Below are 27546 nucleotides of genomic sequence, written 5' to 3'. Positions count from 1 at the left end.
GGCTACAATATGATAAATTAAAAAACTGTTATACAAATTTATTAAAAATGTAAAAAATACTTTTCAGGGGGTTTTCCAATTTCTTGACATGTTCATTGGGGAGGGGGCGGGGTCATTAGCTATAAACTATCATTCAAATGATATCATTCAATCATGAAATATTTCACTGTGTATGTAGTAAATTAATTTCTACGATATTCTTATTTATTGCAATGCACCATTAAATAGTCTGGAGTATAGTAAAGGTCTCCCATTGAATTAGATTTAACAGGTATACTTAATGTTGTGGCTTAGTGAGCATTCACATATACAAAACTATAGTTGTACAGTACATGCTTTACATTTTTTGCATTGTTCATCCAGCTCCAGCAGACCCCTGAGGTAGAGTTAATATAGGCCAGGAAGTTAATACATTTGCACATGAGACTGCCTCCATGCACGTTTTTTATCGTGTATCCAATTTTTTAATCTGTTGAAATCAATTCACAGTCATGTTTTTGTGCGTGTCATGAGTAGATTTTGCAGCCTTAATAAACTTGGGAATAATTCAATACTTGTCATTGTATTGCCTCTTGTCACACATAATAATCATGTGGATTCACCTTGCAAAATAGTGGTTAAAAAAAAAAAGACACCCAAAGGCGATCAAGACAAACAGACCGGCATGTAAAAGAAGCAAAATACTGCATGTGGAGTTAGTGCAGAAGCTGCAGCGTGTTAGTCTGTTAGTACAGCACAGGTGGTTTATTGGAGCCCGACGGGTTCAGATTGGCCTTGTGTGCCCTTTGCGTGAACGTGTGTGCAATGGCCTTATGTGTAGGAATGAAGGCATTCCTTGGAGCGTGACGTGATGTCCTGCAGCTCCTGCTCCTCTTTCATTTTGATGTCTTGGTAGGCATGCATTTGACTGGCGTCCTTAAGGTAGGCCCAGTTTGCCGAGAGAATCATGAGGAAGTGGATCTGGAACAGAAGGGTGAGGTGGGTGGCCGGTGAGCAGGGCAAAGAGAAGAGGCAAAGCAAAAAAGCTTGTCAAAAGGAGTCTTAAACTACAGTGCAGTGGACACCCGCTATTTGTGAGGGGAAGAGACAGCTAATAGCGAAAAGTCATGAATTATTGACAGTCATTATAACTGCAAATGAAAGAAAAAAACAACACTAACACCCAGCATGTTGGCCCTAATGTTTTGGGGGAGGATTATAAAAAGAACCACGAGTATGTGGGGGTCCACATACATTACACAAACAACGTAGGGAAGGCAATAGACCCTTTGTAGTTGTGGCGTCAAATCACTTCTGAGCATTTTGATTCTTATATTTGCCATTGTGATGAGACGTAAACTAATTTGAAAGCTAAAGTGAGATATACCTTTTTTTTTATGATTATTATTGGTAACTGGGTGAAAGATTAAAGTTACAAGCGAATTTTCTGAGGATTCCGAAAGGTTTTCAGAACTTAATTTGCAGCTAAATTCTACTGATGGCCTGATGATGAGCGATACCTCAAATGAAAGATTTTGAGCACTTTTCTGATCTGTATTTTTTTTTCATAGGTTGACACAATGAGCAAAAAAATGTGGAAATATCACCGATTTTCATCACTTAATCTCACTTTACTTTTTCTTAATTATGTCCACCTCATGAATAATTGTGAAGTTTCAAATTGGTCTGACGTCAAAAGGGTCTATTATTGTCAGATGGTGATTCGTATTAATTATTAAAATACTACAGAAATGACACCTTAATAGCATGTGGGTGAGTAGAAAAAGAAAGCCAGAGGATGCAAGCTTTTGGAGGTTAGTACAGAGTGTGCGCAATTTATCTAAATTTATGTCATTTCAACACATTTTCATCAGGACTTAAAAAATAAACGAGGTAATTTTTTTTTAAACAAAATGTGTTTATTTTATAAAGAATGTAAAGGCTACAGTCTTCAAAGGAAAAAACAAGATATAATTAAATATATGAAAATTGTAAGTGACTATAAACAGACTTTTAAGATCAGTGTTAAGATTAAAAAAAAAAAGGCTCTTCAATGGCACTTTTGAGAGGAAATGAAGGACAACATTTTATAGAGGAGGCAAAACCAGCATCTGCTCTAATGTAAAAAAAAAAAAAAAGAAACAAAAAAAATGTATGTTTTTTTTTAATTATTATTATAATCACACTATTGAGAAGTAGTTTTAGAGCCACGCTGAAACTAACAAAAGACTTTGAGAATTAAGTTGAAAGGTTAAGAGAAGTGTGATTTTTTTTTAAATTTAGAAAAAAATGTCAAACTTTACAGACTATTTTGTGCAAGGAAAATAAACGTTTTGAAAAAAAATTGATACAATGTTACAAGAATAGTCATGTTTATAAGAACAGAAGCTGTGAAAAAAGAGAATAAGAGTAAAAAGTAAAAGAACAAGAAAAAAGTTATAACATGAGCAAAAAATTAAAAAATAAAAGTCATTTACAAGAAAAAAGAACAAATTAATGAAAATAAAGTTGTAATATTACAATGTTAAATGATTAAAAATTCTTTCCTCATATGTTCAATAATTATTTTATTTTCAGTGTGGCTCTAACACATCATGAAAACGTAATTTAAACGAGATATGAGCCTTCGTTATATGCTTGACGTAAAATATGAAAGACGCATAGGTCATGAGTGGTTTATGACCAATAAAAGTGGCCTCTAAATTTCTTCAAATGTAAACTTGACAATTATTTGCATTTGTCTTCTGTGATGCATTTAAGCAGATCCAATGACGTCAAGTGAATACTGATGACTAAATGCTGTCTTCTCTGTGAGCATGTGAATTGAAGAATATAAATAACACTGGTGTGGTTCTTTTTTTTAGGCGTGCATAGTGCGAGAAAGTCAGGCGACATCATCTAGAAGTGCGTGAGACAAACTAGTCTAAACACTCCAAGTGTCATTAAGCGTCCTCGCTAAAAACAAACAAAAAAAAAAAAGCGCACAGTCAGCCATTTACACTTTGTTCTACGAGAAGTTTTCTGTCTATTGTTTTTAGTTGGTTTTGCGGCGAGCGCCGTGTCGCACTGTTGTTAAAAACAACAACAAGAAAAATGAAATTAAAACTTAGTGCAGCAGTCTTCTCGACTCTTAAACTTCAAAACGGCATAGTTATAAGTGGTAGCCATCATGTAGATCAGCTGGTGGAAGAGAACAAGAAAAGGTTGTGAGAGAACATGCGGGCGTACTCGGACCGCTTTGTTAAAAAAAAAAAAGTCAGCTCGCAATGCAAAAAGATCACACTTGTGTCTAGACACACAAACGCTTTGGATGTGATGCGTGTACATATACATCCTTTCAGACATTGCGAAGTTAAGTCAGACCTCATGAGAATTTAGTAAGAATACAAACAAGACAGAATCACTGCCCAGTTCAGTTGTGTTTAATTTCTTGACACAATTTCATTTCATCTTTAAAAAGGTCCAAATTGTACTCGTGTTTTATGTGCAATGCAGTTTTATGGAATAATGAAGTCACATTGACTTTAATATTGATTGGCAATGCGTGTGAAGACTAAATCCTTATTTTACGTATCTTCTCTTAATGCACCTCGTGACCGCTCCTCAATTTGAAGTAAGATGAAAAAAAATGCAACTTCAGAGGTTACACTATTCGAATGTAAAACGTGAATTCAGTTTTGGGGTGAGGGGTGATACCCAATAGAGCTTTTGTATTTTTTTTTTAACATACACTAACCCTATAATTCTATTGGCACTCTAAAAGCGTATGTTTAGGTTCATAGTCATTGCATTTTTGTACACTTTTCAACTAAATTCTCATGAGAACACAGTGCTAGCATCTTTGCAGATGGATTTCTAAAATGGAATGCGAGAGAATCACAACATTGACATATTTTGTGTTCAGGCTTTCTTACCAGAGCGATCACAGTGGCTCCAGCTCCAGCACAGGCTACGATGTACAAGTGATATGACAGGTAGAACTGGAAAAGAAGAAAAAAAATGGTATCACATCTGTTTTCTCTACATTAGGGCCACGGCACATACGTGGAGGATTGTGTCTCACCTCGCTGGTGTTGCAGATGTCACCTAGCGTGGATCCACAGGCCTTCCCTGGTGTTGCACTCCATGGGATGATTCCTGAAAGCTCATGGGTTACTTTGAAACTTTGACAAAAGTCTGCTCGCATAGCTGCCAAGATGTTCGCCATATCTTACCGTACTGACGGACATCCACGCAGATGGAGTCGATGTCGGTGAGGTTGGATGCGGACGATTTCATGGTGGCGCACGTGGACCACATGTTGTAAAAGAGGAAGACGGGCACGGCGGAGAAGCCGAATACGCCCAGCCAGGCCACGCCCAGAATGTAGGTGATGAACACAAACTGAGGACACACAGACAGCATCAGAAATGTATCCATCACATCCATCTATTTATTTACTTATTTACAATTTCTATATGTGCAGCACTTTGTTGAGTTCTTAAAATGTATTAAAAGTAAATTAACCATTTAAACATATTTTTCATGATTTTTGAAGAAAAGTCAGAATTCCATCTTTCTGACAAAATAAAATTAATTCAAATTCATTGAATTAATTATTATTATTATTATTATTATTATAAGAACTAGAATAAATGGTTGTATTTCCATTATTCTATTATTATTCTTTTTCTGGAAATTATTATTATTATTATTATTATTATTATTATTACAAAAACAAATTGACGTTTTCACAAGTGTGTCTATTAATACCAAAACATGAATGTAAAATAAATCATACATACATAAATAAATGTGTAAGGTCGTAACGCTTCATTTTGTTTTATTGCATCTTCAAAAATACACGAGGAAGCTCCTCCATTGGGAGTGACTGTGGTGTGCTTGACTTTCTCACAATTCATCTTTCCTCCGCGCACTTAATAACTTCCAACAATCAACTGTGACATGCCGATGGGCTGTTTACAAAAATACCATTCCGCTGATGCATCGCCCGCAGAGGGTGGTCTTGAACTCGCTGTGCAGTTCCTTGACGGCGCCGGTGGTGTAGAAGCCCTCAGCAAGCAGGATGATGCCGTACAAGAAGAAGAAAGAGGCGATGCCGTAGATGACGTACTGCATCAGCTGTATTCTGAAACAAGACCAAAACGCAGAGCGGCTGCTCACTCTCGATCCAAGTGTAGAGAGAGACTTGATGACGATGTCTCCGGAGGAACTTTGAAAGTCAACAGAGGCTTCTAAATCGACGCATACACCAAACATGCTCAGCTCCTGTCATTCCTCCTTTATTACCGAGGCTAATGGATGCTTTTCTAACAAGGTCCATATTAGGACAGCTCTGGCCCAGCATTTGGAAAACACAGTGGACTAAAAATAGCCAGAATGAAGTCAATAAAAAGGGGTTTGCTTATCATACATTTGGCCTCCTGTGATACCACTAGAGAAAGATGACATCACAAACATAATCACATTTTCTCCAAAATTCCATCTTATCAAGATGCCACGCAGATTTTGCTTACACGTCGGTGAGCATGGCGTGATCACTGGCCACCGTGGAGAAGTGACTTTCCAGGATGCTGACGGTTCCCGTAAGTGCCACGTGACCGCAGCCGCAGAAGAGGGCCACGCCGGAGAAGCACAAGATGGTCGCCACCAGCGACGCGTACGGCACACCGCCTAAACATTTGATGCAGCACTCGAAGCAACCTGAACACAAATAAGATTGAAACACGGGATTTAAAACTAATTCATTCATTCGTGCAGATCGTCATAGAAACACACGTGTAGTGAAAATTGATAGCAGATGATGAAGTGACCTTCCTCTCGGGTGGTCGCACGAAACCGCAATCAACCGACCGCACAAAACTTGTTTTCCTTCTCCCGTGAGTGTGTGTGCGTGACAGGATGTTGTCGTCTAGGACGTCCTGCTTATGTTTGAAAGCGTGTGTGCATCCAAATGCGGTAAAGATGCTTCAAGATGACATGGTTGATGTGCAGCACAACAATGTTTGCTCCTTCTGACCACAATTTTAGAATCGGAGCATGAATGTTTCTGCTTCCTTCTGCTATTAATTCCCAGATTTTATTTTTGCTTTTTCCATCAGGCTTTGCTGCTCGGGAGCTCACTGGCTGAGTAGGTTTAAACAGATCTACAACCACTGGCACTTTAACTCGACCGCTCATCCGGACTGTTTGTGTAGTTCGGGGTGATGCTAAAATATTTGTCTCGGGCTGGGAATCGCAAGCGTCTGCGAAGGTCTGAATAGATGTGGGACAAAATGTTCCGGGCTTTTCTGTTTTGCTGGAGCAAACTATCCGACAGGAAATACAAGCAGGGCTAAACATTTGCTTTCTTTGGTCAAGAGCTCAAGGTGGAGGATTTTCTTTGGAAGAAAGAGCCAGAACTTTAAATCTGAGAAGAAATTCAAATTCATTCAACGTGCCGGTTAGTAATTAAGTCTTATTAGGAAATATGAACATATGTGGAGTCATCTCCTGATGCAACTATCCAGGGTAGCCACTTTAGCACACTTCCTGACTTTGATATCTCTGATGGACACATATAGGTGCTGGGTCTCCGCACAGGATATTGAGTCCAGTTGCAAAGTGATTCCAGTCCTTTTAAAGGGAGAAGCGATGCGTCAAACAGAATGACGCTGACTCAATCATTGTCTATACGTATTTATATATTTATATAATGAATTTCTGCTGATTGTCCCAAACAGACTCACATGACTCCTGGTCACAAAATTAGTGCTCATTAGTGGGTGGTGAAATAAGATTAAATGTGTCTTTCCACATGTTGGCTGCTCGACGATGGCTGTGTGACACATGTTTAAAACATCAGCCGGTCAGGCCCCTGACTGCGCTTCTCTTCTCTGTTTAGAACATCTAAGAAGAAGCAGGTTTACAAGCAGTCAGTAAGCAAATACCCCAGAGTCAACTGCAGATGGCTTATGCAGCTGGGTGGATTTGACAAAGTTATATTTTAATAATATGGATGTATGGAAAAAAAGGCACGAAGCAGCTTTTGGCTGGACAAAATGGGTCCTGTAAGTTCAGACAAACTTGAAGGTTTCTTACAGTTGCGGTTAAAAGATTCTCTCAACTAGTATTCTATGCAATAGAACAACTAGAATCTCGGAGTTAATAAAGTTTTGTTTTGTTATTTATACCCTGGATGTAATTATATTTACTTAGAGAAAAATTCCTAAAAATTGTCAACACGATAGGTTGAATGTCCAGAACGTCACATGCTGCCTATGCGTTATATGTTTTGACATAAAATTTCTGATCGAGTTTGACAGCTAACAAATCCCATCGGCCATAATAAAAATCACGTTGGCAACTTTATTCCCTTTGATGACTTTCGCATGGTTTGGATCTCACCGCCTCACAGCTCTCCTGCTCCGGTTAGGATTGTGAAGGCGACGGGAGGATGAGGGGGAGGGCCAGACAACTTGTTTGTGTTAAGCTCTCATTTGTCACGCTGGCATCACAAGGAGAGAGATACTTGTGAGTGTCATTGTGTGAGAGAAAAGGGGAAAAAAAAAAAACAGACGCAGAGGCCAAGAAGTTTGAAAACAAAGACGTGTCTGTGTGCGTCTCTCCGCTCTCCATCACATCCAGTTCATTCAGAGCTCCAATGAGAACCGCGGCAAGGCTTTTTCCGGCCAACCGCTGGGTTCCAACCAGAATAAAAAATGCAGCGCTTGGCCTCGAGGGTCATCTAGACCACTTAAAAAAAAAAAAAAAGTGTCTCCTGGGATGAAGAAGGATGGCCAGAAGGGCATCTTTGCTTTATATATCATCACCGAGACATCGCACATTAACAATCCTGCAGCTGGCGCCACCCCCACCCCCTGTACCCCCCCTCCTCTACATTCATCCATCTATCACCACCAACCACAACATGACCAGGGCCTGTCATCACCACAAAGCTGAAAACCTTCCAACAGCTGGAAAGCGTAAATACAGGGCACCCTCGGAACACAATCTAGTCATCCATTTTCTATAGTGATTGCCTTCATTAGGGTGTGTATGTATCTCCAACCTGACTTAATGATTGGTGGAGTACACCTTGGACTGGTCACCAGTCAATCATAATTATGGTCCTGCTGATGCACAATGTGGAGTCAGTCATTCATTTAATTTCTTAACAGAGAGGAGAAAACCCATACAAGATTGAGCTTCGAACACAGAACCCAGGAACTGCGGAACAAACACGCTAACCATTATTTCACATTGAAAACAGCAGGGGGCCCAAAATTGAACCCTGTGGAACACCATAAGTGTGACTCAGAGCAACCGAGGCCGACACAAAGTTCTGACTGCCAAAGGATATCCTAACACTTAAAAAAAAAAAACATGATGTCAGCTACGAAAAGTGGATCTCCACCCATTTAGCCATTATTAAAGCTGAAAACAATTTGAATTTAACATCTGAGATAACATTCAAGGACCACGGTACAAGTTTGTAGAGAACAACGTTCTTATGTACTACATCACTAACCACAAGCAAAGATGCATTACTCGCTCAAAACCTACAGTATTGTATATGATTTTTTTTTCCGTTTCATTAGACTGTCATGTGAAACATATTTGAATTCACACGTCGTATATCATCCTCGAGCCCCCGCAGGCTGGTATCACTGTAAAAAAGGCACCGTCCGCCTTTTATCTGATGTGTAAGCCTCATTGCTAACAGATGTGTCTGTTTACAGCTAACCATTGTTTGCTGGCACTCTGAAGGCAGCGCTGCCAAAACACGAACATATCTATGAGTCTTATTTTCCACCCTCGCTCTACTTAAAAGAGTCATGATGCCGCTAATGGGCCTCCCTCCTGAGACAAGGCCGATCGGAGTGAGGGGAAATTTATCAAAAGTGGCCTCTGTGTTTACTTTGCTGAGACGGCAAGCAGCAGTTGTCCGATGATAGCCGCCGACTGCTCCTCATCCATCCACAGCTGAACCGTCACAATAAAAACAGATAAATCTACAAATAAACCGATGGTAGCAATGATCTGTCGGAGAATTTAATGTTACATGTGTTTATTATTGTGGTTGCAGTTCATTGCGCTGCAGCATAGCCAACGTTGTTTCTAATATTTGGAATATAAATATTTGATTATAAAACATATTTGCGTGCCGAATAAACTGGCCAGTTGTCATATTGTCTGACATCCGTCCGTCCGTCGATCCATCGGAATACAACTTATTCTATTCTGGGTTGGAAGAATTGGAACCTATCCCAGCTGACTTTGGGTGAAAGGCAGTCTTCGCCCTAGCTCGGTCTCGCCAGACAACCATTTATACTCAGATTCACACCATGGTGGGAATTCAACTCGAAAGTCAATCGACTAAACCTCAATGCCATCCTACAATGTTCGTCCAAATACTGTTCTGGCCCTAACTTGCCGATCACTTAATTGTTCAACGTGTGAAGCAAGTGTGCTGTTCCCAGACTCTTTCAGAGACCAAAGTAGCACCATGAATATCAATGCCAATAGATTCCTGATGGATGAGGGTGAACCCCAAGTAGGACCTCAACTTTGAGTTGTCAAGAAGCTTTGCGTTTCCCATGTGAGGTCAAAGAGGTGTGTGTCTGCTGGAATCTTTCATTTCATATTTTGGGTAAAACAGCAAAGAAGTTGAAGAGGAGCACAAAGAAGTGGCGGTGTTTAGACGGCCCGCGCACACAAGGCAGCTTGTTAAAAATACAGACGGGCGAGGGCCGATGGCGAGGGATGACCGGGGCGACGGGGGGAAAGAGGATCTTGGCAACGACGCGTAGAGCGGCCCCCGGGGGCATGCTAATGAGAGAAAGGCCTTTCAGTGGGGAGTGGGGTGAAGGGGGGGGGCTGGATTGGGGTCTTCTCACGGATACTAGACTTGGGAGAAAAAGGGGGAGCCTCAGGGGTCAGGGAAGCGAACTTAGCAGGGATCCCACAACACGACAACAAATGGCCGCACTAATCTTGAGACTTTTTTTTTTTTCATGGGCGGCTCTGTTGAACACCAGGAGAGCTGACATCATGCTTGTAAAGACGAGATGCTTCGTTGGAACTCTTTTTATGATCACATTAGGACGTTTATGGGATCTTTATTTTGTAATAGCCAATCTAATTGCACCACAAGTTAAAAACAAACTGAAACGAAATATTAGGAGCGGTATTAATCAGCCCCATCCCCTGCAAACATGGAAAAAACATTTCAAATGGGATTATTTAAGGTATTTACACGACGTCCTCAGTTTACATGGATACCATACATACATTTTTATGGTTACGAACACAATGAATTACTCAGCGGCAATTGAATTTGGGGTCACGCGGCGCAAGCAACACTCAATTACCGTCGTGTTCAATGGGTTTCTATTGAATTGTTTTATATTTATGGGCTAGAGTTGTTTTCTGTAAACAAATATTTGCTGTTGTGCGTTAGCATACCATTTGGGGGCAAAAAATAACAATGCTCAGTGAGCATCTTATGGCTGCACTTATTTATTATTATTTTTATTTTATTTAATTAATTTATTTATTTATTTAACAGTGAATAAAGTTAATAAAGGTTTTATGCTCTAGAACTAGATTTCAATTTCCATTGGTTTCTTTAGAAAAAAACAATTGTAACTTTTGAAAGTTTAGAATGTAATGAGACACACCCAAAAAAAGTTTGATAGAAGTAATCCTAGCCAAGTGTGAGAGTTGCACACTCTGGACCTCATCTGAATGAGGGTGATGACCAAACTGTGAAACCAAGACACGGCCCTCATTGTGGGCTTTCACACAGCGAGCTCGACGACAGTGAATGTTCCACAGTCGGTCCACAAAAGATCACTTCTCAGGCAGCCGATTTGGTGGCATTCGGCAAGTCGTTACAAAAGCGTAGAAACTATGAAGCACGGAGGGTGTGGCCCACTGGTAAATACGGTGTGGTGAAGTGACACAGTTCTAAACAACTCTCACTGTCTGCCTCCAGTCAAACTCATTGATTGCATAAACAAAAAGCACAGGCCACAAATTCATTACAGCGATTTTACTGACCCACTTCTGGCAGACAAGTTCGATATGTGAAAAACAGAAACAAAAACAGAGGGTTATCCATCCAGTAGATCCGGATTACATGGAGCAACAAACCGATGTCGATTGAGTTGAAGGGGTTCGCTTGCTGTCTCAAAAAAGTGACATTTTATCAGACTGAGGGAGGAAATAAGAATAAAAAGGAGAAAACCACAAGGAGTTGATTTATATGAAGCCTCGTACCTCTTTGGGGCTCGATGGAAAAAAAAAAGCATCTTTTTCCGCTCGAATGCCTTCAAAGGCCCTTTTGCACCGCATTTTACGCTTACAGCGCATGACAGTAAATCATCAGTGGACTCGTGTTGTTTCGGAAGCTCACATAGCACAGAGGCTAGAAATCTAGTTACTTCACTGTAGACATGGCAGGGTTGTCATAATTTTACTTTTTAAAACAAAAATGGCTAATTTTAGTCAAGCTTTTTTTAAACTCAACGATTGAGTGATGTATGAAGAAACAAATCTTTAAATTCACTTTAGCTGATCAGGTTTCCACACGCGTTGGCGCATATGTGTTTGAGGTACCAAAGTACTCGTGAAGAGGAATATCAACCCATAAGAGGAACATTTTGCAGCACTTAAGTAGCGGTTTCCTCCTCAAATTTCAAGCCTTTTCCTGCTGTTATAACGAGCCTTTGACCAAACAATGGCCGACAACAGCGCCTGACTCTGCACTATTCTAATTGCATGTTTGTGTTAGCTTCTTATTAGGTCTGGGAACGCTCTCATGTTTTCCTTCAGTCGTTCTTCCAAGAAAGAGAAAAAAAAATGAATATGTGGCTCATCCACAGGCGCTGTGGTTTTGGCTGGCGGCACGTGGCAAGAAAAGTGTGAGACAGATGCTTCGTATTACTGTAGGCACGCTTGGGAAGATGTCGCAGCGACTCAAACTGACAATTTAAGGATGTTCTTTGTCTCATTTAAAAGAAAAACATTGCATGTTTCTTGAATAGTTGTCTTTTTTAAATGTGTAAACATGAAATTATGTTTCCAGTCTACAGAGAGCTCATCTTTCAAAAGCTGACAAAAAAAGTTACTGTGAAAATATAGCATACCTCCATTTTCCACTTAGGATAATGGAGGATAATAAGCTTGCTTCGTTTCCAGTTCATATTGATCTTACATTACAGAAAAATGTGATGCCAGAAACTCGCACGCACGCACACCACTAAAAAGTAGCATAATGGGAAAACAGGTTTCTCATAAACACATTTGTTTTGGGCTCTTTTTGTGTATATATATTTTTTTACTCTAATTATTTAAGACAATCATTAAAACAATAAAAACAATTTTTTACATATTTTATTGATCTCTATTAACCTGACATACTTTTTATTTCATTTAAGTTGAAAGCAAGATTTCATTATTTTTTTTAGATATTTTTGTGTACATATTAATTAAAAATCCAATAATACATTCATTTTAAATTACATTTAAAAACAATAAAACCTTTTTGTATCATGACGCGATATCCAACATGTTTACCCGCCTGTAAATCCAATTCTGCGCGGTTAATCCCTTGCATGCACCGACGCCATTGCCATAAGCATCTTTATATTTAGCTCGCAGCAGCCAATCAGCAGCCTTGAGTGATTCATCTTGTCCGATCAGCTCAGTTCTAAAGTCCGCCATTGTGAGAAAAGTCATGCAAGCAACAAAATATATTTTTCCCCCTTCATGGTTGAACAATGTGTTGACATAACGGGCTGATATCTGTTATGCCTTACATGGTTGTGCTCCGTGAACCGTCATTCAACCCTAACTGATTATGACCACAAACACGTGCAATACCTTGCCAAACTCTACAAGATACATGCTGAGTGCACGCTCACAGATGACAGTTAAATCTGATGCGGGCCTCTTTTGGAGCAGACGTATGAAAATTGGACCGCACTTGTAATGTCAATATGCTTGTCCATGCCAAAACTGTTAGCAAGAGTGGGAAAAGAATTGTGGGGTGCGGTATTTGTGTTTGGTGCATGGCTACATCCCGGTGTGACGGACGTGACTAATTCCTGCTTCAACGACAAGGTTTAAGTAGGATGATGGGCGAAAACTATTAACTGGAAATAAAAAATAAATAAAAAATTCTTATGAGGAGAGAACAATACGTGCAGCTTCCCATTTTTTTGTCCAATAATATAACACATTACGAATAGAATGACTGGACTTGACCATTTTCATTCTGGGATGGGGGAATTTGATGTCACAAGAGGAAATTGTTCTTTGTGGACTATTGAAAGAATATTTTGTCGCTTTAAAACACAAGCTGGGACAAAGGTTTTGATTGTTGTTGCCATAGGAAACCAGGCCACATCTTTCACTCCATATGAGCATTTCCTCAACTCATTTTCACAGTCCAGCTGCTTGTCCTGACACACACACACACACTCAAATACACACACACACTCGACATAATGGAAATGGCGGTGGGTGTGGGGTGTCAAGAGGTGTTTCCCATGAATGGAGGGAGCCCTCCCTCTTGGGATCTCTTTCCGCTATTGTCCTCAGCCTCACGCCGCCAACCTCTCACCCCTGACCCAACACTTGGCCCTGTTTCAAACTCTCCTGGACAACCCCCTGCCCCCACAAGCCTCCACTGCCCACAACCTGTCACAGCAAAGTGGCTCAGCAGACCTATTTAATTCAATTAATTGGCCTTCAGGTGCACAAAGCCGGCATCCTGGTTCTGGATCAGAGAAGGAAAAAAAACCCAGAACCTGAAAATGATGCTAACATATGGAGCCGGACTCAGACGAGGGCAAAGGGAATCCTAACAAGTGGCCAGCTGACGCTTCTGGCTGTGTACACTTCACTGACCTCCTGTGAGAGTGGGTCAATCCATGGCCTTTTTGCTTTAAGCGCTGACAAGCAGCCATCTATCCAAAAGCATCCTGTGTGCAAAGCGAAAGCCATTTGGGACTCCATCCACTCGTGTAATGCTGACTTTTAACACTCACTGTGCGTACAATCCACCAAAGTGCACGAGCAATCTAAACAGTGACAGCTGCACTTTAAATTACAATACTGCAATGAGTTTCTTTAAATTATGTCTTCGCATTATGAGCAATGTTCAATGTTATCATTTGGTGGCACCGATACCGAGCCCCGATACCACTAGTACTTTTGATACATTCACTTTTTTCCCTAAATTGATCATTTTAAACAAAGCACTACATGTCCCCAAATAGCATTTTTCCATTTCTTTTAGTAGTATCACGAAATCAATTCTGAGCCAAAAACTAAGCAGTCCGATAGATTGATTGAGTGGCATGTCCTTCACGTTTGGTCCATATCGTGTTCAATCACTCGCACATATTCTCCACGTTAAGAACAGTCATAAAAAGTGGCTCTACACTTTCCAGATGTTGCCGATTTATTTTCCCATACAATGAGAGTCAAACGATTCAAATGACTTTGGAGACATTGAGGACTTTGGAGACATTCATAACGTGCACACATATCCCGCTATGGGTCTGTGTGTGGTTTAGGAGGTCACAAATTTGAGACCACCCCTTCCAAAAAAGCTGTTGTTTACTGCTATTCCTCTTCGTCAGCTAAACCAGATGGGAGCACTGCCAAATGTTCCCTTTTTGCATAACTCCAGTGTCATATTTAAAAATACAGTATTAAAAAAAAAAAAAATGCAACTGTTCATGCAATCAGCTTTTACTCCCTCCTCCGCATCTGTCACTGCACAAAAGCTCAACTTTTGCAGACTTTGGACAGCTTGGCAGAGACGCTTCCTGTGGGCCTATCGCGCTTTCCTCCGGAGGATTGTAAGCAGACAATGAGAGCTCTCGCATGGAAACAAGTGAGAGAGAAAGCAGGTGTGTGCAGTGGCCTTTAACTTGGCAGCCTTGGGAGCACAACATCAGGATGAGTCATCAAACTTTGGCGCCATGCTCCGCCCACACGCAAACTGGATTGGAGAATTGAATTGTTAGACTAGGCTAAATTCATTTTTTTAATGACTGTCAAATGACAGAATTACAATGTGTTTTTAGACATGGATTTTTTTATTTTTGTGGGTCTACTCATGATTGATATGCCTACCAAATATTGTGTTTCTAAGGACATTTGAATAAAACAAAATTAAAACAAAATCTGAGTGAGTTGTTCGGGCGAATTTTCACCAGGAAGCCTACAAAATATGCTGAGTAAGTAATCGGCCTTATTTGTACCGCATCCTAAATTTGACAAAGCGTCGCACCATTGCAACATCTCGATATGCAAAACCAACCAGAGCTTTAATTTGACATTCACGCCAGCTAAAATCTGCCGCCGGGCTTTCCTTCAAAGCTCTGAGCAATTTTCATTGGGTGCACCCGGGGAGGGGGGGAGGAACACCCCCAACATGCTTTTGTCTTACGGTTGTTTAGCAGCGGCGGTGAGCACAAAGGCCGATCTGTGGCGACTTGAATACACTCGAGCGGGCACTCGGCCAACAGCTCGATCCTTGCAGAGTCCCACCGTGGAGGAGCGCACTAATGAATTCTGCTCTCTCTCACACACAAACGCAAATGAACTTGCAGGAGAATTAGCTGGAAGGGATTCTTCTTCAACACAACTCATTTCTACTGGTGGTGCTGAAAGGAAGATTCACATGCAGCTGTTCGAGGCTCACTTGCACATTTTATGTGTACAGGGTGAACAAAATTTATGAGTGACCCCAACTAAAGATTATTTAAGGTATCAGCTTTTGCTTGGCTGATTTTTTTGTTTTGAATACCAAAATTTGGGGGAGTTGGAACGGATTTATGACATTTCAACTCATTTCAATGTGTAAAGACGATTTGAGATACACACGTTTTGAGTTACGAGCGTGGTCACTGAATGAATTAAGATCGTAAGGTCAAGGCGTCACTATGTGTCAAGGTTTGGATAACACAAACTCTGCATTAGATTATACAAGAGTGCCTAATATAATGACTTTTGCTAAGATTGCAACTGTGCCAATCAAGAATAAATGTGGTGATATAATAGAGAAGAATGTTTTATATAATGTTTCGCTTTGTTTCGACCACAGTGCATCATATGATTGAGAGCACAGTTGCAATTACACGGCTCAGCCACTATGTCAAATTAGCAAATTCCTCTTGACTTGTCACAGCCACGCCATGGATTTAAGCACTGTTTGCATCACATCAATCTTATGCCAATAAAAAAATTCACTTCATGAGACTGTATTCTATCATTGATCACTTTTATCCTGCTTTTCTAAAAGACTTAAGGTATCAGCTTTAGTCTTCAACCCCCACTGGGTAACCCCCCCCCCCCCCCCCAAACACCCCTGCAGCTTTAATCCTCTGGCCCAGATCCTGACCGACCTCTCTCGACTTAAAGTGTCTAGGCGACCACTTGACTCTCCTCAACACTTCAGGATACCAGCAAAAAAATTACATCATTATTTCTGTATTAATGTTTCCTTGCATACTTAAAAAAAGTTGAGCTTGCACGCTTGTTGAATGAATGCTCACTGGCTGCAGGCTTCCATTGTGTCCCCATGGGCCTTCCAGAACAATCATCTGACTATGAACAAAAACACCAATGCAGACCTCTATGCCACTGGCAAACAGCAGACGTGCAAGCTGCCAACATATGGCGGATGTGTCGAAAAAAGACCTAATTAAAAGTCTTATCGTGCAGGAGGTTACATTTATTTGGCAAAATAAAGGTTAGATTGAGTTTTATGCTGCTGTAAATCAATGGAGTACATTCTCAATTATGGAATATTGAAAGTCAAACAATCAAAATTCTTAATGATCAGAATATGCCAGATGGACAAAGCTAGAGCGATCAATTTTTATTTTTAAGGCAAAAGTGTGAAGTTATGTAATGGGTAAGTCAATCAGCATGCATTTCACTTGCTGAAGGCACAAGTGGAAGCAAAAGGCCCTCAAGAGCAAGCAGGAAGTGAAGACAGCTGCAGTAGAGGCCTGAAATTAAAAAGCACATTTTGTTCGTTTCACTTTAAATCCATTGCGCTGGTATTTCGAGCCAAAAAGATGAGAATTGTGTCACTGGCCCAATATAGGACCGTGAAACGCACAGTGAACAGGCTTCCAAGTTGGGGTCAAGGTCACTCACTGCACATGCTTGAGCACAGGCATCCCCAGTCTGGACCTTCTACTCTGATCACTTCACAAGTCACAATAGTCAATGGGCTTGCTTTGTCTTTAACAGGTCAGAACTTTCCACAACATTAACATGCAAGCAGCGCGGCACACTTGCTGCAAGAAAGAACACAAAGTCAAAACTTTGGAGTTGAAAACGTCATCATGTGTCGAAACTTCAGCTAGTCATTGAAGATGTTAATGAAGTCTTTTTGTGTTATTTTTGGAGGTTAGTTGTTTTTGTTGCTGATATTGGTAATTTGTTCTCATTTCTCATGGGAGGTCACAATGGTGAGACAGAAAGCAAAAAAAAAAAAAAAAAGATTACGTATGAAAATTGAATGCGGTCAACTGTATTTTGGTTGGCAAATGGAAATAAGCCCAGAAATGATGCAAGTGTGATGGCTACCTCATTACTGAGCATCATTAATGACAACAAACGGAAGACGTAATGTTGTTTAGGGTTGATTGATGGGTCATCGGAGGTTAACGCATTTGAGGCGTCATTTGGCTGCCGCATCTCAAGGGGGACGTTAGGGGAGATAAACAGCTTTTCATACTCACATTTATGCCCAAGGTATTCAAGACCCTAACAAGCCAAAGTCCCAAGTCTTAAGTGCTAACCACTAGTCCACCTTGCTGCCTTTGTTGATGCTAACCGTGCAGCAAAAAAAAAACGTTCCTCTGCTCCGATTCAGGATGCTGGGTCACGGCACACACAATCCACCACCGCGTGTGTGCTGATGTGACACTTTCCAGACATACCCAGAGAGATGAGACAAGAATGTGGAAATCTGAGACAGGAGACTCATCTTCGAAGACACAAAATCATAACAAAGTGCTTGTGCGTGTGTGAGTTATCTCAAAGTGAACTTTGTAACATCTGACACCACGTTCATGCCTCTGCGCTGTCAAGAGGCATCTGGAAAACATCTGTCATCACCCAGGCATTACCGAACGTCAGCCGAGAAGCACTCACTTTATATTTAATGTCGTGTCCTAAAACCTGGACACGATTTAGACAACCTTCACCGAAAGGGAAAGGTTTCCGTAAAGGATGAAAAGTGTGAATTTTTCGATGAGAGTCCGGCTCCAATTGGTGTCTTCTGTTTGATTAGTCTTAAATGTGACAAAATGGAATCTTCACAAAACAATCAACTTTATAAAACTAAATATGATATATATAAAAATACAAACATGACATTATGATGACTCACTTGATTTGTCAACAAGAACCAAAAATAGACACCGTGCTCAAATAGGCACCTCGGTTTTCCTTATTGGAAAAAACAAACCCAGACTGTTGCAGTAATTAACTTGATTGATAGATGCTAGATGTCGCCTGACCCGGATTTGAACCCTGACCCTGAGTCCAAAGCCAATGTTGCCCACTTACTCATCAAGCCACCACTATTTGCTTCAACTTCAGTACACAAAACTGTCCAAAATGGCGACCAGCTTCAGCCCGCCAAAATAATGAACCCAAATTTGTGTAAAAGTAACGGTCTTTTCAAAATTCACAGCTATTCAACAAGTGGATTTAAAAAAAAAAAAAAAAAAAAAAAAAAAAGTCAATCCCATACAAACAAATAACAAAAGATGCTTGCAATGGGTCGGACTTGCATGTTTAGTGGGCGTGTGAGAAAGTCGTAATACGTACGTGACAAAATGGTGGCAACATATGATCACACGAGGAAATGCCCTTACGGTTTGCGGTTGAAAACTTGGTCGGATGAAAGCGAGGAATAAGCGAGGAATAACATCCTCACATCCCAACTCCAAGCAACCAAGTCTTGCATTTATGGTTTTAAACTCATGATGTTCTCTCGCTGTGTTAACCACAAAAAAAGATGGTGGTTACCGTATGAGAAGGGGTTAGAGGATTCCGTTCAAAGGCCATGTTGCTGCGAGACTCTCGGGCGATTCAACAAACTTGGGTGTTCGTGAACGGAGGCGCCGTACAAAGGAGCGCCTCCAAATTAGGAGCACAAAGACGCCACTGTGGGAGCCTCCCAGCGAATTAATGAGCACTGATACATATTCTCAAAAACGCCTCAGAACAAATACTGGGGTGGGGTCATGAGATTGCATGCCCGCAGCCATTTTGTGGTAAAATGTCCTGAAACTGAGACAGCTTGTTATTATTAAAAAATAACAATAATATTGTGGGGAAAACAAAATGTCTTGATTCTTTGTTTCAGTTCCTTGGTCATTGTGCTGTTCTTTCTGGTGTGTGCACCTTGAACCCCCAGTAAAAAAAACAGACCATACAGAATGTATGCCGGTGAGTATGGTCGTATTAACTGTCTACATGTGTTGCTCCACCGTTATTGCATCATAGATGCTATTGGTGAGCTCATCTATGGTGTTTCCCATTATGTGCACGCTTTCAAAGTTATGTGCTTGTTTTATGACTGGAACATGTATCATTATTTTGTCATTTTCCTTTTAACTTTTTTTTTTTTACACTTGAATGGCAGCTAAGAAGAAAAAGAGCAGTTTATGACAGCAGCAGTGGAATTGATTTCCATTGTTTTTCCAGGAAAATTTGACACAAAAAAAGAATTACACTCAAGAAGATCTTGAGATTTTTTAGGGTTATAAAAAATATGTTTTTGTGGTTATCACTTATTAGGATTACACAACATCAACTCCTCAACTGATTTCTACTTAACTGTGCTAAGGGGCGGGGGCCAAGCAAATTCTATTCCTTTGGGGCTGACAGAATTTTTTGGGAGTATATCCAGCATAATGTCAATGCATTGTGGAGAAATTATTCATTATTGTAAAAAAAAATAAAAAAAAAATAAACACCAACAACATTGAACAGTGTTATCCCATTATTGTTTTGAGTAAACTAGACATAAATATTGAGTGGACAGCAAAGTGCTGATGTGTTGGGTGGGAGTGTGTTGCGGGGGGGGCCTCTGTTAAACCCATTCAAAACATGTGACAGTGTTCTGGAGGCATCAATTTCCAGTGATTGTTTGATTTACTTCCAGCTATTTTACTAGAACAATGCAAGACTATCAAGCACTGAGTGATTGAATCCGATTGCTGATCAATCACTGATCAGCAAAGGCGTGCATCTATTGTGAGACAATAACGCGAGTGGAAGAGAGTGAGTGAAGGCACATACAGGCGCGATCAGGCAACACTTAATCTCTCTAATCGCTTTCCTCGACTCAATCCCACTTTGGACGCAACACATGTTCCAAAACACGCCGCGACTACATTTTTTTTTATTTGGTTCAAAGTTTGAACGAACTATTACGCACGGGAAAAAAAGTTTGCACAACTACATAATGCAAAGCCTGCCCGTTATTTTTAGTGGATGAATAAAAAGTGAAATGCACTCACCCATGTTTAAAGGTCTTCCCCGTGAGTCCCGAGGGCGTAACCGTCAGATGCAAGCCGTCGAGCTGGTTTGGGTGCACCGCTTCTCGCGAATCCTGAGATGCGCCCTAACTGGACGCTCGCAAACACTTTGGAGACAGCCCCGGTGACGTCGTCAACAAGGGTGGGAGGGGTCTGGGATGAGGACAGAGAGAAGAAATAGGCTTCCATGAAAAAGCCTTTGAAATCTTCTTCAAGATTCAGTCACAGATGCCATAAAATGCCTAAGTCATTTCATACCCACACGCAAAAAAGTTTTTTTTTAACTTCATATTAGTAGACACTGTCAGAAAATAAATCTTAACTCCTACAAGCATACAAAGAACAGTGCAATAGAATATATGAGTTTGCTTATAGGGTGCATGGACAATGAGGAGGGGGGGGGGCATTTTGACAACATCCAAAAACACATCCATCATTCCATTTTCCAGAGAGCAACTTCAGCAGGGAAGCCCAAACTTCTCTCTACCCAGCTACTTCGAATGACCCGATTATTATAGACTAGCTCATCAACTCCACATATTTACTCCAATTGATAAGAACATTTTAATATACTTTACTATCTAACACAGATTATTCACACATTTTACAGTTTAATCATGAAAAGCTGCATGGCAAGTACGTCTGACTTTTGCATCATTAAAAAAAAAGCTTAAAAGTGACTTTGGTGTTTTTCTTATTCTCCCCTCCATAAGAGTAAAGACAGAGTAGCTTTGATGTAAGACTAAAGAATAAAGACTTGCTTTCAATCAAAGAAAACTAATAAAATGCTTGGAGGCCTTAGCAATTGTCTGTTTGCCGAATGCTAAATCTGCCCTTGAGGGTGGTGGCTGAAGTTCTACAGAAGGTCTTAAGATGATGAGTCATTATTAACTGCATCCCCTAAGCCTTGTGAAGTCAAAGGACAGCTTGTTGTCCCTGTGATCACAATAACGTGACATCTAAGCGCAGTTGAGAATTTGTTTCCAGTTGGCTTCTTCATCAGTGGAAATCACTAAACATGTAAACTGCATTAAAGGACTACAACAGCAATCACAACCATTGACACTGGAAAAAATGTTGGGTGAACTCAAAATTACAAACCAACTAATCAAATTTTAAGTTGGGGGAGTTCAAGTAAATATTTTAAATTCTGCTGTTGGGAATATTTGCTTTCCCACATTTCACAACAGAGAAATATCAGTTTACACAACCGCAGTGCCTTGTACTTATAATCTAAAGATAGAGGGGGGAAGCTCAGCAAATTGTTTTGGAGCAAACAACTTGTTTGCTCTATTGACTAAAATTGTTGCCAAAAAATGTCAATAATTTGTATTTGAAAGTTGTTCCAACTTAAAGTCCTCTTCTCGTACCAACAATGCAACATGGCACTTAACAAGCAAAGAAAGCGAGCAAAGCAAAACAACAACTGCTAGATTGTGGGTTTGAAAAGGGCAAAATCAGCAGGAACAACTTCCAATATTCCATTTGAGAGGGAACATAGAGAAGTGAGAGAACAAATAGCAATTTAAAAAAAAAAAAAAAAAAAAAAAAAGGAAACTACACCTGCTAATATGTAGACAGGTCAACAAGTAAAGTAATGGACTATAACAGCAACCACATTACAATGAAATATAAAACAAGAAAGTAACTATCCTCAAGTGACCTCTTTTCTCCACTATTGACTCACAAGAATATTTGTCATGTTGGACATGAGCTTGGAGCAGACTGAACAATTGTTTGCCTCACAGAAAGCGTCCCCATCACTCCAGTGCGCCGGCATCCGGTAACCAAGGAGGACCCGGCGGCCCCCGAGCCGATCCGGCCCTTTCACTGGGGGCCAAGTGGGCAACGCTCCACGGGATGTTTCATCACGATGTGATCGGCCAAGCAACACTTGTTTTTAGTGGCTGCTTGAACCTCCGAAGTGGAACATGAGTTCAAGAAAAATGTTTTCCAGAAATATTTCAACCACCATTCTAAACGTTTGTGGGACTTTAGATCGATACGCATGAATTGAGTTTGTGCGTTAGAATGTTGTCATAAAATTGACTCAACACAGGCCTGTGTGTCCCCGTGGCGGTCAAAGAGAGAGAGTTTTTGGGAGGGGTCACATTTGGACGAGTCATCACAAAAACAAAGGAGCAAGTATGCGCGTCCTCGTGAGGCCAGCGCACAAGTGGGTCACCACACGGGGATGCATCATGAGCGGCGTGAGCAATGTTTTCCACTGTTAAAAAACACAGCAAGCCAGCAGCCATGAAACTTGAGATGGAAAACACTTATTCTTTGATGGCATGAGGGGAAAATTTGCCTCGTCTAGCTTTCTTTTCTTTTTTTTAAAAATCTCCTGTCTGAATTAGATACGACCTGATGGAGTGACTTTTCCTTCAAATGACCCTCATAAAACCAACATAACATTGGGAAGGAGTGTAGCGCCAATGCTCTGTATTATGCTGCTGCCTAGTGGCTTCATGCGGCACCAACTGAACTGAAGTTATCTAATGCTTGAGCGCAAACTGAGCATTTAATCAAGCAAACAAAGTGAATAATTGTAGTTTATTTGTATATCAAATAATTATATCTAGTTGAATAGCAGTGGATTTATAGACTATTCACTGTATTTATTTTTTTGTGTTGTAAAAACATCTATTGAGCATACCATTGAAAATACATTTAAATAACGACAATTACATTATTGAATATTCCTTGCTCGATGTATAATAATAATTTTTATATTTTTACTATTCTATTTTGTCACTGAAAATTTGCATTTTACATGCAAAATAAGTTGAAAGAATAATAAATAACTCTGGGATTCCAATGAGATGGTGCTATCAAGTTGTACATGATGAAAGTAATATTTAAAGTATGATTTCGGTGTAATATGAACAGCAACAATATGTTCGACTTTCACCCCTTGTAATTTTCCATGTTTCCAAGACTCAAGTAGAGATGGTGCACACACAAACTCACGCATGTCGACATAAATCAACATTTTCAATTAACAAGCACCATTGAGATGTTTTTTTTTTTTCCCTGCTGCGTGAAAGAAAATTTCTCCAGAGGACTCCTATTACGTATGTTCCCTGACAGATTAAAGGAGTAGTGCACTTGAGTTTACCTGAGGGAAATTATCAAGTCATTGGCTGACAGGCGACTCATGTTATTTGAATGGTATCGCCCACCAGCAGATGTTGGCTCCTGTGACTTAAGAAAAGATGGCGTGTGCTCGGTGTGCAATACATCTTTGTGCTTTTTGGGGGCCTTTTTGACTTTCTATGCATGCGGCTGATTGTTGGGCGGTGGAGAATTGTCTGAAAAGAAGCGCCAACGTCATTGCTTTAATTTTTCTTAGAATGTGTTGACAGCCCACAAAACTTTATTTCTAAAGGACAATAGTTAATGAAAAGTCACTGATATAAGGAAGGCAAAATATATATATATATATATATTTTTTGTTTTTTTGTTTTTGTTTTTTTACACAAAGTGCATTAACTGCATTGTCTATATAGTTCTCAATCTATGGATTAGTCAGTGGTTCTCAAAGTTTTTACATGAAGCACCACCATCACGACCAATATTCATATACAGTAGCGTAGTAGGTCTAAGTGCTCCTGAAAGTCAAAACAGAGGTTTCATTGTAAAAACAAAAATCTTATTTGTCCATTCATCAAAATATCAAATGGGCAAATTTAATACAGCTTCTAATTAGTTTTTTAAAAAAGGTTCTATGCCTCAATTCTTGATGACTCCCCGACGACACGATGTCACCGCTGTGTCTGCCTAACGCGCACTGTTGATACTAATTAGAGACCATCTCATACTTTATTCATTTAAAGCTTTGCTGACCCGCCAATGGGGTTGTAAGAAACACGACTTGTAAATCACATTAGCTGGGGTCATCCATGAAGACTGCACATGGGATATAAATTCAAAACATGAACACATTTTAAGAGTAAATAAGATACATTACATTCTCTTTTTTGGTCTATTACATAAAATAAATGTCACAGAATAAGCCTTATTCTCTCCTCTTGCAACAATATCCTTTTTTTATGTCGCCGTCACTATTTCTGCTCTCCGCCTGAAGCCGCTCGGCCTCGCGGGAAATTGCACTGTTATATTGTGACATAATGGCCGTTTGTCCTACCGCTGGCTCGGTAATAGCTCCATTCATTACTACATGCAATTGTTTAAGCAATAGCCCGATGACGCTTTTATGGGCTCATTTGGGATCCGTCACAATGGACTATTTTGGCCCAAATTTCTCCCCCTGCATCTCGTTACTGCCCTGTAGAACATTACTGGATGTCTGATGTATTATTAAGTCGTGGTGTATTTGGCTGTGTGTTATTAAATAGTGCTCTATTTAATACTCAGTGTGCTTTTTCTTCCCCTCCAAAGGCTTCATCGAAAAGATATCAGCCATGGGACACTTCATCACACACATTGATTCGCAAATTAGATGATCGAAGTTGTCAGCCGGGACATAATACAGGCAGCTTGGATGTGGACATTCAAATCTGGTTACTTTGCTTTTTTGGTCCGAAATGATTTTTATATTGAATAGAGAATACATTTGCGAAATCAATTCAGGGCATGCGGGGCTGTTTCTCCCCAGATTGAACAAATGTGCTGTTTTCAGACTAACTTCGGAATAAATGAAATTCGCAATATAGAAATCACTTAGTGAAATATTCCTGACACTAAACGAGACCATTATTTCTTCCTTGATTCAGTTTAACAACCACAGACTAAATTGGGTGCCACCATCTAGTGGTCAAACATGGAATTACACTCCTCTACTACCTCCACCCGCATGTGCTGATTGGAACAGCAACCAGAAGATCAATACATCCAATTGGAAAGTCAAAATTAGAAATGGTTACCCACATTTTGCCGACGCAGAGGAAGCTGGCAGCAGGCGGTAAAAGAGAGACGGGCGCTTTGGCAAGAGCCAGATAAGAGTCATTTGTTATCTGATCAGTTAATGAGAAATCAAACTGATTCCTATTGGCGGCGTTTAATTGTGCTTGGCAGCCGAAGCCCCTCACTGCTTTTTGCGCTTTCATTAGTCATCGGAGAAATACAGCTGCTCCAATCCGCTTATCAATGTGTCTGGGCCGCGTTTCCATAGCAACTGTGTGTACTGCCCCACAGCTTTCTAAAAATGGTTCCATGGTGATAACGGCGCAGGGGGAAGCGGTGCTCCGGTGCTGGCGGGAATGATTGGCACTTTAGCAACAAAAAGTAAAAATTTGCCTGTGTATATGTGTGTGTGTGTGTGTGTGTGTGTGTGTGTGTGTGTGTGTGTGTGTGTGTGTTCTTCTCATTAAGAAAAAGATTTCAGTTTTGGTTTTCGGATGCCAGTATGCGCTCAATCGAGGGTCCCTCACTCTGCACGCGTGTTGGAAGCAGCTCTGGAATGGTTGTGCATCTGTTGAGGGCAATTTGCAAATGAGATTTTGATTCCAAATTTGAAGCAAGAAATTCTTGGAATGCAGTTTAAATAGATCTTATATACAAACCCCAATAATGAAACCACAATGTTGCGTAAACTGATCATCAAAAACAGCATACAATAATTTGCTAAATCTTTTTGACCGATATTCAAATGACTACACTAAACATCCTAACCAGGGCTGTCAATAATATTGTAGGGCACTAGTTTAAGAAGTTTACCCATGGCAGACTTATGACAGAAGGCGAATTTAATGGCCTCTCCAACCAAGAGTCCTTCCAAATACAAGATCTCAGATTACTCATCCTCCACATGTAGGTGGTAACTATCTTTGAAAGCACCTCAGCATAAAACCAGAATAGTCTGCTTTCTATAGAAGATGATGCTTTATATGAGCGTGACAGGCCGTCCTCTTCATGTCCTCTTTTGCTATTTGACAGCCTGCGTGCTAATCACTTTTTGTGAAGCCATGTTTGTGCAAGCGCAACACATCTTTCTTCTTCTTCGCCATGTGATGGGAAGATAAATCCATGCCTGATAACAACACTCCCCGGTTGTCACATTTTCACACATTCATATTCAACACGCCTGTGTGCAAAGGAGATTAAGGTCCCCATACATATGTAAAGTCAAAAGGAGAATAAGCTTCTCCTCTGTGTAAATAGTGGATTCCCATACTTCCTGTAAGCGCCTCTCAAAAGACCATCTGATGTAATTTTGCCAGGAAACACAAATAAGCCATTTTTGCATCATTCTGACGGCCGTGGAACACCGGAGATGAGCACACGTGCCGGAAATAGAAAAACAGCGAGCCGGAGTAAACATGGATTGGAGATGAGGGAGGAACACGGGGGATGACTCATTGTTACAGCAGGGTTCAACTTTTTTTTAGACAGATTCTACTTCCAACACAGAGAAGTCTTTGTGAAATAAATGGATGGGAACTGTAAATAAAGAGACTTTTTTTTATTTTTTATTAGTGTGTCTTTTTGACTTGTTCCTATACTGGCCAGCATGTGTTAATTTGTAATCGGGATGGATGGACGGATGATCAATTGAAATTGATTCCAGACGCATGTCGAGGGTTGTAGTCTGGGCATCAGTTCAACATGGCAGTCAGGATAACGCCCCTGGGGTTGTGACTGACAGGTGAGTTTGAGCTCAGAGCTTCAGGCTGGGGATGAGCAAAGTGGAGAAGCATGCCGTCAAGCATTTAGAGCGTGCTTGGCTCCAAATTGATGCGCTCAATGTCGAGAGCACGTGCCCAAACATACGAGCAAACCGAAGAGCTCGGTTTTACCGCGACGGAGGGATTATGATAATTGTGTTGTGGCACAAGAGAATTACAGAGAGAGAAAAAAAAAAAAAAAATCCTCCCTTCTCTTCAAGAATCCACTCATTAAAGCTTTGGCATTCTTCTAGCGGGCATGTTGGCAGCCAATCGAAAGAGCTCCAAGTTATTCTTCTGTATCCATGCGAGGCCGGAGATCAGCCTCTTGTGAGTGGAATTAGTGTGGGTAGGGCGGAATAAAGACA

General features: G+C 40.5%; 1 protein-coding gene across 2 annotated transcripts; it reads right to left on the bottom strand.

Moving 5' to 3' along the window:
* Positions 1-13: 13 nt before the first annotated feature.
* Positions 14-20738, bottom strand: gpm6bb (glycoprotein M6Bb). Of its 2 annotated transcripts, none has more exons than XM_085920606.1 (7): positions 20532-20738; positions 5496-5682; positions 4951-5107; positions 4194-4362; positions 4043-4116; positions 3894-3959; positions 14-960 (listed from the first exon to the last, which is right to left on the bottom strand). In XM_085920606.1, exons 1-7 carry the CDS (start codon positions 20533-20535, stop codon positions 811-813), a joined length of 807 nt encoding a protein of 268 aa, XP_085776732.1. In that variant the 5' UTR covers positions 20536-20738; the 3' UTR covers positions 14-810. The 2 variants fall into 2 exon arrangements, with proteins under 2 accessions (XP_085776732.1, XP_085776733.1); XM_085920607.1 differs by lacking the exon at positions 14-960 and adding an exon at positions 1903-3159 and having other exon boundaries at positions 20532-20735.
* Positions 20739-27546: the final 6808 nt, after the last annotated feature.

This window comes from Syngnathus leptorhynchus, chromosome 9 (genome assembly GCF_054491065.1).
Source record: "Syngnathus leptorhynchus isolate UIUO chromosome 9, UIUO_Slep, whole genome shotgun sequence".
NCBI classification, from domain to species: domain Eukaryota; kingdom Metazoa; phylum Chordata; class Actinopteri; order Syngnathiformes; family Syngnathidae; genus Syngnathus; species Syngnathus leptorhynchus.
The sequence above is the reverse complement of the archived record's forward strand: the minus strand, read 5'-3'. Positions and strand labels throughout refer to the sequence as shown.